This window comes from Oculina patagonica, chromosome 2 (genome assembly GCF_052425735.1).
Source record: "Oculina patagonica isolate OP01 chromosome 2, crgOcupat, whole genome shotgun sequence".
NCBI classification, from domain to species: domain Eukaryota; kingdom Metazoa; phylum Cnidaria; class Anthozoa; order Scleractinia; family Oculinidae; genus Oculina; species Oculina patagonica.
This window is the reverse complement of record NC_135759.1, coordinates 39673881-39686060: the sequence shown is the minus strand read 5'-3', so window position 1 is coordinate 39686060 and position 12180 is coordinate 39673881. Positions and strand designations below refer to the sequence as shown.

At 39.6% G+C, this 12180-nt stretch overlaps 2 protein-coding genes across 3 annotated transcripts in view; both read right to left on the bottom strand.

The window, feature by feature from the left end:
* Positions 1-1219, bottom strand: part of LOC144641216 (cytoplasmic aconitate hydratase-like) — a 31547-nt gene extending 30328 nt beyond the window's left edge. Inside the window, exons 1-2 of one of the 2 annotated variants that reach the window (XM_078500255.1) lie at positions 1069-1219; positions 906-1001 (exon numbers count right to left, since the gene is read on the bottom strand). In XM_078500255.1, the coding sequence (XP_078356381.1) occupies positions 906-1001; positions 1069-1078 (106 nt within the window). In that variant the 5' untranslated portion in view covers positions 1079-1219. The remainder of the gene's footprint in view (positions 1-905; positions 1002-1068) is intronic. The other variant, XM_078500261.1, reaches the window with a different exon arrangement.
* A 1579-nt stretch (positions 1220-2798) lies between these two features.
* On the bottom strand, positions 2799-9334 carry LOC144641104 (uncharacterized). The gene is made up of 2 exons (XM_078500156.1): positions 6176-9334; positions 2799-4789 (listed from the first exon to the last, which is right to left on the bottom strand). Exons 1-2 carry the CDS (start codon positions 9047-9049, stop codon positions 4343-4345), a joined length of 3321 nt encoding a protein of 1106 aa, XP_078356282.1. The 5' UTR covers positions 9050-9334; the 3' UTR covers positions 2799-4342.
* Between the last annotated feature and the right edge of the window lie 2846 nt (positions 9335-12180).

The window sequence follows — 12180 nt, the reverse complement described above, 5'->3', positions numbered from 1 at the left end:
TTTTGGTTTTACGACACTCAATTGAAAACTGCTCTAAATAAGGCCAAACAGAGGGATCATCCCTCCAGATGAACTATTTCCTTAGTTCAGGAATAGCTTTTGTTTGTCTAAACAGATGATGTATCTGTTTGCTCGTATTTATACACAGACAAATCATCTGACAAACTAATGTTGTTTGCCTAAGATGAATTGTATGTAAATTACATTATCGATAAAGAAATTTTTGATCATATCTCAGGCTCTTTTCAAGAAGCAAGGAATAGAGGACTATTAATTATTAAGCTTACTAACTAAACGCACAATATAAGAAAGAGGAAGGTCAAACATTAAGGTCAAGACCAATATTAATGGTTTGTAACCAATCCAGAGCCACATTGTGGAACAAACAATAAAAGTCAATTAGAAATCATTTGTTAATGTCGCCTTATATGATATCGCATAACTTGCAAAACAGGAATCATAGATGACACAATACACCTGTAGCAAGCAGGAAATATTGTTTGCAGTATGAAGTACTCTGGAAAATAGTAAGCTTATCAAATATCAAAGACCATTATGAAAATAAAAACAAACAATTATTTTAAAATCTCTTAAACCAAAAAAGAGAGTTGATAAACACATTTGACAAACGACGGAAATCCCACAAATATTACGAATAGATCAGACGAATAATTATGAGGGGGCATAGTTCAAAAACTCGCATAACTTAAATTATCGAATACGAGAATCGCATTCATACAAGCTTTCAGAACTTTAAGCCATGAAACAGCAAAAAAGTATGTATAAATCACTGTCCTAGTGTAGCCTTACGGAATTATAACGGGTTACTAAACTTACAAGGTCAAATTATAGCAATTTGAAGGATCGTGCTCACACATAAAAAGTCAAGAATAAATTTGCCTCACCGTATCTTTCTTCGTTTAAGCTGGAGACATCGAAGTAACGGTATTCTCCACACTTCAGGGGAAGGGTCTTGATCTGAGCGGTATACTGGCTTTTTGCTGAAGAAGAAAAGTAAAGTTAAAACCTGAAAAATACTACGATCGTGAGAAGCGACACGTAACTTACCGGCCGCCATATTGGCCTCGAGACGATTGCCTCACTGATGAACATGTGACACTTTACATGGTGGCGCGCAAGGCATTAACGATAGTGGAGAAAAAAATTAAATTTTTCTGACGAGTTCTGTCGGGGATTTTGGCTAAAAATTCACCTCAAATATCTTGCTCGATCCGGTTGCTGTGGCAGAAAACCGTCAACAGTTAAGCAGGGCAAATATTGATGAAGTAGGATTTCATAAACAACGCTATTAAAACTGTTTTTGTCACGCAAGAGTTATGCTACACGTAACGCAATACATGGTGTGGACAAATGCAGGACTGAGGAGTGTTGATTTGTGTACGTGGTTCAAGGTGAGCAAACATTTTCCTTAAATTTAGAGAAAATATCATTTAAAACTGTATCATTCTTATGTGAAGAACATCTTGAACTAACCCCAGTATTATAAATTAGGGAAATTATGTCAATTCATGTTGTCGTTATGTTTACAGTTTTTACTTAAAATCTGAGTTGTGACAAAAAGAAGTACATAATTAAGGGCCTTGCAATTTTTTAAAAAGAAAAGATATTTAAAACAGTCATGTGATGATTTATGACATCAGTGATCACAATTGTTAGAGGCAGGGGGGTACTGATCCTCTGTGTAACTGCCCGAAAGGGGTGCACTCGGCTGATAATTCCCTTGGGGGGGTGGACTACCATATGAAAGGGACGGGGATGCTCGTCCTCTCGCTTAGGGGTATAAATTTCGGACTTTGGGTCTCACTTAGGGTGTTCTGGGCAAAATGGCAAATAAATATTTTTAGCCATCAGGGTCTCGTTTAAGGTTACACACGAAGAAATATACAAATATAAATTCTCTTTTCAGAATTTTTGGTATCTTTTTGGGGTCTAAAATAGCTTCAGCCACGCCCAGATTGGTCTCTTTTAGGGGTTCTTTTCAAAATTTATGACGGGCATCCCCATCCCTTTAATCATGGGAGTCCCCCCCCCCCCCCCCGGATAATTATCAAAGTCGAAAGAAACCAAGAGCAAGCCAGCTGCCTAATTAATATTGTTTTGGCGTAATCCAGCGGCTGATCTATATACAGTCAACTCTCGTTATAGCGGACACGCTCGGGGCGTCGTTTAGTGTCCGTTATAGCGAGAGTCCGTAATAGCGGGAGTCATTTCCAGTCAAACCTTTTATGACGGGGATCTGGATTTTGTCCGTAATAGCGAGTGTCCGCAATAGCGGGGTGTCCGCAAGGCGAGAGTTGACTGTATCGGTAGAATTGATAAATTGAAGGTTTTGATTGATAAAAATCAGCAAAAAACTGAGGGCGCGCTCCGAAGGCTGTCTTTCGATTAAATAGACAGCACTTGTGTAGCCAATCAAATTGCGCATTTTGCCAATAGACGGCAGCTGGGTTATGCTAATTTTGGAGACAGGGGTAGCGATTTCAAGAGTTGGAGTATAGGAAAGGCTATTGAAAACTGTCTTAATAGTTAATTTTTAAGGGCCTTCCAAAATATCTTGGAGAGACCTACCAGGTGGTTATACTTCTCTTGTGACGTAAAAGGAAATGATGAACAAAATTCTATCTCAGACTAAGGAAATTGAAAACAGATCTTGAAATGTGGAGAGTGGAAAAATCTTACACTGTAGTCTGAGAAAGTGATGATAAAATCTCTTGGTTTGTCACAAAAAAATAAATAAATAAAGGTGAAGTTGAAGTTAATGTCATTGCCACAGCTAATTTAGACATAATTCTCAATATCCCTGAAGGTTTCGCACCTACAGTGAAAGTGAAACTGTTTATTTCCATTATGTATTGATAATCTACAATGTGCATAGCTTTGCTGAAAAGTCAATAAATACTTAAGGCAGCTTTTTTTGTCTAATTATTAATAATATCAAAATTTACTAGATCAGCTATAAAATACTTTTAAAACTTCTGTTTCTATTTTTTCTTAAGAACTAAATTATAGTGATGACTTATATTAACTTAAGCAGTGAAAATTAAATACATGTAAAACAGTTTTTAAATAACTATTTAGGACCCTCTATACAGCTTTAATTATAATAGTTTTATAACTACAGTTAGTAGTTACTGCAGAACTCAACTTGAAAAAGGTTTTAAAATCAGATATTACATGTATATAACCATCTACTCTTATTTGAATACTTTTCATAACTAAAGACACTCACTTTATTAATCTATCTGTCAACGAGATCTCTTTTGTAAACTCTTGATACTCGTATGAAAAAAACTATATGAACAAAACAACAGAGGCCTCCCCAGGAAGCCCTTGATAACCTGTGAATGCCTGGCATCTGCTGACCCGGTTGCTCTGGCTGCTTGGGGCATTTACGCAAAGACCTGTGCAGCCAACCGCAAGGAGAGGTGGCTGTGTTCCCAAGCTAAACTTAGCAAGCACATGCCAGTCACATTATAACTTTTTTTGGCTTTCAGTTGTTCAGCAGTGGTGATGTGAGGCCTAAGGAACATTACCAAATCTAAGAAGTCAGAAACTAAGAGGTACAAAGACAATGTACATGTTAGCTTAATGCAAAATAATGAAGAACACCAACTTTGTACTGTAGATCAAAATAACAGTGTTACAAAACACATTGTACAGAGTTGTCAAAATAAGCCGGCAACCAGTGCATTTCACTGGCTATTCTGGATACTGCACTGGCTACTCCGAATGCTAGTAGGTCAGTTCTGAGCATGATATTGGAGAAAATGGGACTTTTTATTGATTGAATTGCTTTGAGGAGAGGCAATTTCTGCTAACTAGTGAAAAACCTCAAATCCATTTTGCACCCGAGGGCTTTGCGTCCTGGACCCCAACAGGGGCGCTGCCCCTGTACCTCGCTGGGGGCCGGTCCGGTCCCCAGACCCCCCACATGATAGGGGGCCTCCAGCTCCCGGTGCCGTCTACTATCGGAATATCCCCTGCTACTTCAAATCATTTTGAAAACCCTGATTGTAACTGAAATATTTTGGATGATAGGCAACATGCACTGACTAATGGGACATCTATCACTTCCAATGCATGTAAACTCTATTAACTTCTTTCAATAGTTATTATTGAAAGTGATTTTAGAGTCTAATATTCAGAGTTGTCAAAAAGGTCTCAAAACATTTATCATTAACTTTAAATTGTAAAAGGGAATTGGTATTACATAGTTTAAGTTAATCAAAAGGTTTCATTCAGCTTTATCTAACTTTAGAAAGTTCTTTTAGCCTCTTTTTAATTGTCACTGATTATTTTCATTTCCTGATGTTTCATTTAATCAAACAACATTTTCTTCATCATCAGGCTCAGTAGCATTTTTCTCAATAACTCGGTATTCTCCATCACCATACTTCTTCATTCCCATCAAAGCCTCGTCTGTTCCATTTTCATGTTCACGTTTCTTGTCTTTGCTCTTCTTCTTCCAGCAGATGACTGCAACAACCACTCCAACAACGAGCAGGATTGCAAAAACAATGCCAAGATATGCACCCCATGGCCATTTTTCATCCTTTGTTGTTACTGCAGCAACATCTGGTGTAGAAACTGCATCAGTCGTAGGCTCAGTTGGAAGAAGTGGACTAAGATTCAGGCAGCCATAGACTTCAACGCGCATAAAAATACGCTCATTCCAGCTATGGGGCAGAAATCTGATGAAGCGAGATTGAACTGCTGATGCCAGGTTGTTTCTCACAACAGTGTCAGAGTCATCATTCCCTTTGAAAACCTAAAGATAAAAAATGAAATTTATTCAACGAGAAGCTTAAGGGTGCATATGCATGTGCATTAGGTCAGCTGTACTAGTGACATGAACAAACAGTCAAGTAGACGATCTGTTAGTCTGCTATTGGAGGTTCAAGAAGTCGAGGGTAGAGAAATTGAGATTCCACTCTATTATTTATATTGCAGTCAAAATACTCTTGTGCGTGCCGCCTAATATACCGGAATAGTTTTGATTAACAGCGAACGGATTGCATTATTCGTTTCAAACCTTCAAATTCAATTTGAATATCGTACTAATCATCCAACCGTAAACACGTGAACACGTGAACCTGTCAAAAATAAACCAATTTGATTGGCTAATTTTTGACAGGTTCACGAATTCACATGTTTACGGTTGGATGATTTACAACATTCAAATTTAATTTGAATGAAGATGAAGTGTTCAACATGACTCGAGCATGGGACAAAGAAAAATTCTGAGTCCCCGACAGGAATCGAACCCATGGCCTCCCAGATACCGGTTGGGCGCTCTAACCAACTGAGCTACGAGAGACTCGTTGTGAGCTGGGCCATTTACTAGGTTGATATTTACTACAAACTTGCAATTGATGAATACAACATTGCTGATCCTAGCAGTATGCAGGACGCGTGTCACTTATCAACCTAGTAAATGGCCCAGCTCACAACGAGTCTCTCGTAGCTCAGTTGGTTAGAGTGCCCAATCGGTATCTGGGAGGCCATGGGTTCGATTCCCGTCGGGGGCTCAGAATTTTTCTTTGTCACATGCTCGAGGCATGTGGAACACAGCTTCATCTTCATTATTTATTACCGAGCTTAAAATTTACCATCTTTATTATTTACTAGAATTTGAATGTTTGAAACAAATAACACAATCTGTTCACTATTAATCAAAACTATTCCTGTATAAAATTATTAGGCGGCGCGCGCTGAGTATTTTGACTGTAAACATGTAGAGCCCTACCTTATGACCACATTGTTATTATGGCTATTTTCTTTTCCCCAAACAAAAGCTCAGTCAGCCAGTTATTTTTGTCGCCCAGTTTAATAATTACATGGTAAGAGTTTGGTGACCTGTTCATGGTCAAGTTAGTGAAGTCCCACAGACTGTGCGTACCTCATTTAAACAAGGGGAGTGGACTATAATTACGTAAAATCAAGCTATACGTTGGTTTCAAATAAAAGCTTTGGTCTTTCTCACAAAGAAAATAAAATATTTCGTGCCAAGGGGGTTAGTTGAAAAAGGTGAATTCAAATTAAATTTTTTCCTCCCAGCCCAGAAAGGATGTTGTGTAGGACCACTGTAGAGTGTTAATTAGGATCTCTATCCTAATATCCTATGAAGTCTAAGTACTGAATTACTTCTAATTACCTTTGATTTATTATTTTCTTTGTATTCATTCCAGGTTATTCCGTCATCACTCATGTTGAGTTTGTATTTTGTCACGTAGTAGGTGTTTGTGGATTGTCCTTGTGTAGCAACAGCTGTGATGTTGACTTCTCTCCTGAAATCAATCTGCAGATACTCTTCATCTGTGGTGTATTCGGCATGCCAACCATTGCCTCCTTTGGCATTTAGTCTTCCTTCGTAGGGTTCATACTTTCTGAAGTGTGTCGACGCTGTAATCTGGTCATCTTTTATTTGACGATTTTCCATGCCAAGAGGTTGAGCACAACCTTGACGAAGAATTTTGAATGACTCTGGAGAAACTGTCAAGTTTCCCACTGCACCATTGTTTACAGCATCTTGAAGGACTTTTACAGGCTCATAATCAGCTTTGTCATTGAATTGTATGTCAAACTCTGCAATAACACTACCATTTCGTAGGTTGGTGACTTCAACAGCTTCAAACGATGGATCATAACGGAACTCAAACCTGATTGCAACCTCAATAGTCTTCTTTGTCTCTTGGTATTTGGCACTGTTTTTGTCCTTGAGCTCTTCAGTCCAAGAAAGAGATACAAATCTAAGTGACAACTCGATTGTTTCAAATTTGTTTTCTTTGGCAATGGCTATGCATGTTTTGGGGTCATCACCTCCTTCTTGTACAGTGGTCTTCTTGCTTGGACATATTTCACAGTTCTCATGGAAATGATTGTTAACTACCTGGTATCTGCCATAGGGACAGGGATTACATGTTTTCTTGTTGGTATCAAAGAATTGTCCTTTACCACAAGTGGCAAGGCAAGATGACTCATCTGACTGTTCTTCGCTGATTGTGCTTTTACCATCAGGGCACTGTTTGCATTGGTCTTGACCAGACTGATCCTGGTATTGCCCCTCTGGACACTTTTTACACTGAGAGACAGATTTATCTAAGAACCAGCCCTTGCTACAGCTATCAAAACACTGAGAAACATTGGATTGCCCTGTTGCGTGGGTGATTTTGTTTAAACCACATGGCTTGCATGCATTGGAATGATGCTGCTTAAGGTCCTGGTATGTATTCACTGGACAGTCGTCACACTTTCCTGTGGAATTGTTGAGAAATTGTCCCGATCCACAGAGTGAGACACATGCAGATGAACTCTTTGAACCTGGAGCAAGAGTTGTTTTGCCAGGAGGACAATCCCTACAAGTGTCCTTGTTTATCTCATCTTGATATTTACCCTCTGGGCAAGGACTACACATCTTTGACTGTGAATCGTAAAACTGCCCTGACATGCATTTGTAACAGTCATTACTTTCTTTGCTGCCTGCAGCTTTGGTAGTCTTCCCCATATCACATATCTTGCACCTGGTGAATGCATGTTTGTCCACATCCATATAGGAGCCAATTGGACAATCTTGGCAAGCACCACTTGAAGTGTCCTGGTAGGTCCCAGATGAGCAAGGGTCATGACATTCTGCCACACTTTGTGCCCCAGGAAAAATGGTCTTCTTTTGATCAGGACAAGGAACGCATTCTGGGTTGAGTTTTGTTGAAGAGTTTTGGTACGTGTCTAGTGGACACCATTCACACATCCAAGACTTTGCATCTACCTGCTTCCCTTTCATGCAAGCATTACTGCATGAAGTCTTGATAGGGGTCAGTGTTGCAGTGCCATTTTTCTTCATGCAGGACGTTGCTCCTTCAGATGCAAAACTCCCAGTGGGACATCTCTGACAGACATGGGTGGTAGCATTATATGCGTGGTGCAGGGGGCAGGTGGAACACACAAAAGAAGTATCATTACCGGGGACCTTTATGTAGTCATATTGCTCACTACACATAGGGCTGATCTTTTTGGTAAATGATCCCTTGTCAGCGGTAAATGATGCGTTGTCTTTCTTCATGATCAAATCGTCAGAGTCCAAAACATCAAGAAGCTTCAGGCTTTCATAAGCTGTCAACAGCGCTTGAAGTTTTGAATTGGCTTCCTTCAACGTTGGCGGTTCCGCAATGCGATCTGTTATGGTAACAGTTACTTTGGCAGCATTGCCATCGGTGCATTTCACTTGAATCCTCGTTCCGTTACATTTGCCACCTGGACTGAAACACACACCCTTGTTTTGAATGTCGCTGTTTTTTTCTATGAACCCCCTGAAGGCACTTCCAACTTTTTCTCGGTCAATGTCTTGGCAAGTCAGATTAGCATAATTAAAATGCACCGTCGCGTTGATTTGTAATGGCCTTTGCACCTTTTGACACGCAAGAGGCATATTGTGTATATCAATGTCCCACTCTCCTTTCACGAGATCACACGTTACGTCTTTATTTATTGATAGGTCCATGTGTAACGGTTCACACTTTACTTTACACTTTCTTTCATTATTACTTTCAGAACACTCCAGCAATCCATTCGTGACTCCTCGGCAGTGGCACGTGTGTTGATACGGTTCGGCGGTAATTTTCCCGCGAAAAGTTGACGAGCCTTTAGCGCCTTCACCGTTCTTGAACACAATAAACAAAGCATTGCCTGAACTTACATAAGACGAAGGCAACTGGCTGTCCGCTTTCGGCCCGAGATTTTGCCCTTTATTAGGCCCAGGACCGTCGTGGATTTCAAAGATTGCTCCGCTAGCAATGTTCAATTCTTCCACAACAAGTTTCACCCGCGAGGACTTCAGCAGAATGACACGGCTACAGTCTTTGCCGTTTTTCATCGCATTTTCGCTGGAGAAGTTCAACGAGAGCGTAAAATTTTCATCGCTGATTTCGTCGATAGCGCATAAGTCGACTGCTGTAGCGGCTTGTGATGCTGATACAATCGTTGTCCAAATACTCAAGAAAAATAAACCGACGATATAAAGATTCGTTGCCATTTTGATGGCTGGCCTCCCTGCACTGACGAACTAGACACACTAATTGAACGAAGCGAAAAACAGTCTGGTTTTTTTTACCGCTTTTGATATACCACCAGAAAGTTCAACGTGGCCGCCTTAGGAAAATACAAAAATAAAATAAAGCGCCGCGACCAGAACACCAAAGCACGTGGATATGTGAATATTCATGATCAACACCCACTCAAATGTTAACAAACCACAATCATCTGAATAAACAGCTTGACGTGCATTTGACAGGTTTTCTTGGCGACGGTATAGCTTGAAAGAGACTCGAAAGCAATAACAAAAGAACCATATCTTTCTAGGAATGACTCATTTCCGAACGTGCCTCTGAAATTATTAGTCTAATATTGTCAATATTAGTGGAAATTCCTGAAGGGGGACCTTTGTTGTTTCAATTTTGTTCCCAAGCTAAAACAATATTTTGGCTTGAGAGACCACGTTATTAAAAATCTATTATTTCTTATCTCTTAATCCGAAAATTGTAAATTGGGCCAGTTATGCGGCTTTTACAAAACAAACCTAATTTACATTTTTGGCTTTGTCTTTTTTGATATAAACACGATACGAAAACTGAAGTTTTTGCGACCGTGGGAGGCCGATTTTTGAAGGGTTTTCGCGGCTCATATAAACAAAAAAGAGTTAATTCGGCTTTCGAGGACATCCTGTTCGAAACCATACTTACGTATATAAAACCAGTAAAAATTTCGTGTTTTGAGTAGACTATTGTGAAAATGTGTCACTCACTCTTCATGCCGTGGCCAAAACTCAATATATTGGCGCTGATTGAATTACTTTTGTTTTGTATGGCACCGATAGAAATCTGCCGTAAATGGAGTTTTTGTTAATAGCAAAAAGATAAATTGCTTTTATTTTATTGCCCAGCAAGCTGAAAGGTTACTCTCCGCCTATATTTTTCAAACTCCACTGTTATTTGTAGTAAGCTGTCGTTAACATATCTTCAGTATTTATCAGTTGGGCCTATAATTGTAGCTTGCTTTGTCTGCAAAATTAAGTTACTATGACTTCGACACACAAAGTCGTGCATTTATGTATGATTTTTAAGTTTTTAGTAGTGTGTCTTGTTTTGTCGGCCATTAACGGAGACAGTTAATTTGTTTCTCCTAAGTACTTGCCAGAGGGAGCCAGGTGGAACTGTGCTTGTTTTGAAAAGCACATGCTGTTTAATAACACAGTAATAACTCTCAGAGACATGTGTTTCGTTTGTTTAGAAATTGAAAACTGTTCATATGCCAAGTAAGTGCTAAGGATATCAGCTGCTGCCTTCCATCTCAAACCGCTGTCGGGCTTAAGAGATTAAGAGAGTTTCGGAAATCAAGCCAATATGCGTAAAAGCCTTGCATACTTGTGTAATAAACCCTTCCACGTTTTTTTTTTCTATCGACATTGGGCTGAAACGAGTCGTATATTGCGAGGAAAAAAAAAAAAAAAAAAAAAAAAAAAAAACTGGTGAAAATAAAAGTTGGCACTTTTTTTACACACGCTTGTATCCTAGGAGGGGGGGGGGGGGCATACATAGGCTTCTACAATTTCCCTACTTTGCGAAGCGATAATTGCGATTTTACAAGATACGACTCACAAACGTGGCTATCTTACTAGACTTACTACTAATTTTGAGGTGCTCCTTTCAAAATTTTCGTCAGATTTTAACTGCTACATGGCTAATATCAAAAAAGTGAAAGAAAAAAACAGGTCTATATGGAAGATTTTTCACGTGTTTTAATTTTTGAGATTTTTCACGATCTGCAAACGGAAGGAAGGTCCCGGCCGCCGTCTCCCATTTTCCATGACCGTTAAGTTACGAAAGTATTAACGACTATCATTTCTTTCGGATTCGGATTCGGAACTCGTTACGCTTTATACGTGTACCAAAAATCATTAAGGGCCCATCAGACTTATTACACTTTAATAAAATCGTGGTAAATGTGAAAAACACGACGCATCGGTATCTTAGAAGTCTTAAAAAGATCAGTCTCGGTCCTTCGCAGTCTTGCTATGCATTGTTGATGGCTTAACAGGGAGATATAAAGGTCTGTCTGTACTCTGTCTGTTGCTTTCAGATGACACTGTGAGCCGCTGAATTGTGTTCGTTGGAGGTTACGTAAGTGACAAAGGGTAGTCAATGGTACGTTTGGAGTCGACACTGTTTCGGAGGATAGTTACTTTGGAAAGGATAAATAAAAGTATTGCTTTCTAAAGAGCCCTTTATTGTCGATATACTTAACGCCCCTCCCCAATGCAAAAACTTGATCCTTCCAGTCAGTCCCCTTCTAAAAACTCTCGGTCCAGGGTTGAATATTTTGTCCCGGTTTTAGGAGGCCTGGTGCAAAAATGAATTACACGGAAACGATAAATGGACTTGTGAATAAAAGTCGTCCACATGCATAACAGGTGAAAGTGAAAGGTAACTGTGAAGGGGGCCTTTGAAATAAGAGGGTGATTACATGAAAGTCGCGCCGATATCTTTAAACACCCTCTAATTCGGAAATATATCATTATCAAATTCACGTTGATATGAAAAATGATATGCAACTATTTAAGTGCTCCACTTGCCCGCCAACACAACACTGCGACGCAACAGTTTCTATAGAAACTAGTCAGTCAAACCAACAGAAAGCGGAACCGCGTCAAGTGGCCACTCTCAACATAGCGTCGGTCGGTTACGGTCCCGGAAATTGCAGCACTTTAGTGACGTTACCTATATTGAGCCGCGGACACCTTTTAAATCGCTGTATTTTATTGTTTTCGGCCTATATTGAACATGTATTAAACGTGTGTTAGAGAAAACCGAAATCACAAGCAAACCGACCGCAATAGCAAAACGCGCGGTGACGTCACGACTCAGACAAACACCGACATGGCGACGATTTTCCTAAACACTTTCTAAGCGCCGGCATTCCTAAACTCTTACATCGAAATTCGCCTGATCCTTCTTTTCTCTCCACGCTGATGTTTGGCCCTGGCGGTTATACTCATTTGCATTTTATTTTTAGACCTCGCGCCTTCGCTATTTGATTTCTCTGAAAACTCTTTCAATCAAAGAACTCTGAAAGTTCTTAAGATGATCTAAAAATCTGTGTGAAAAGTCC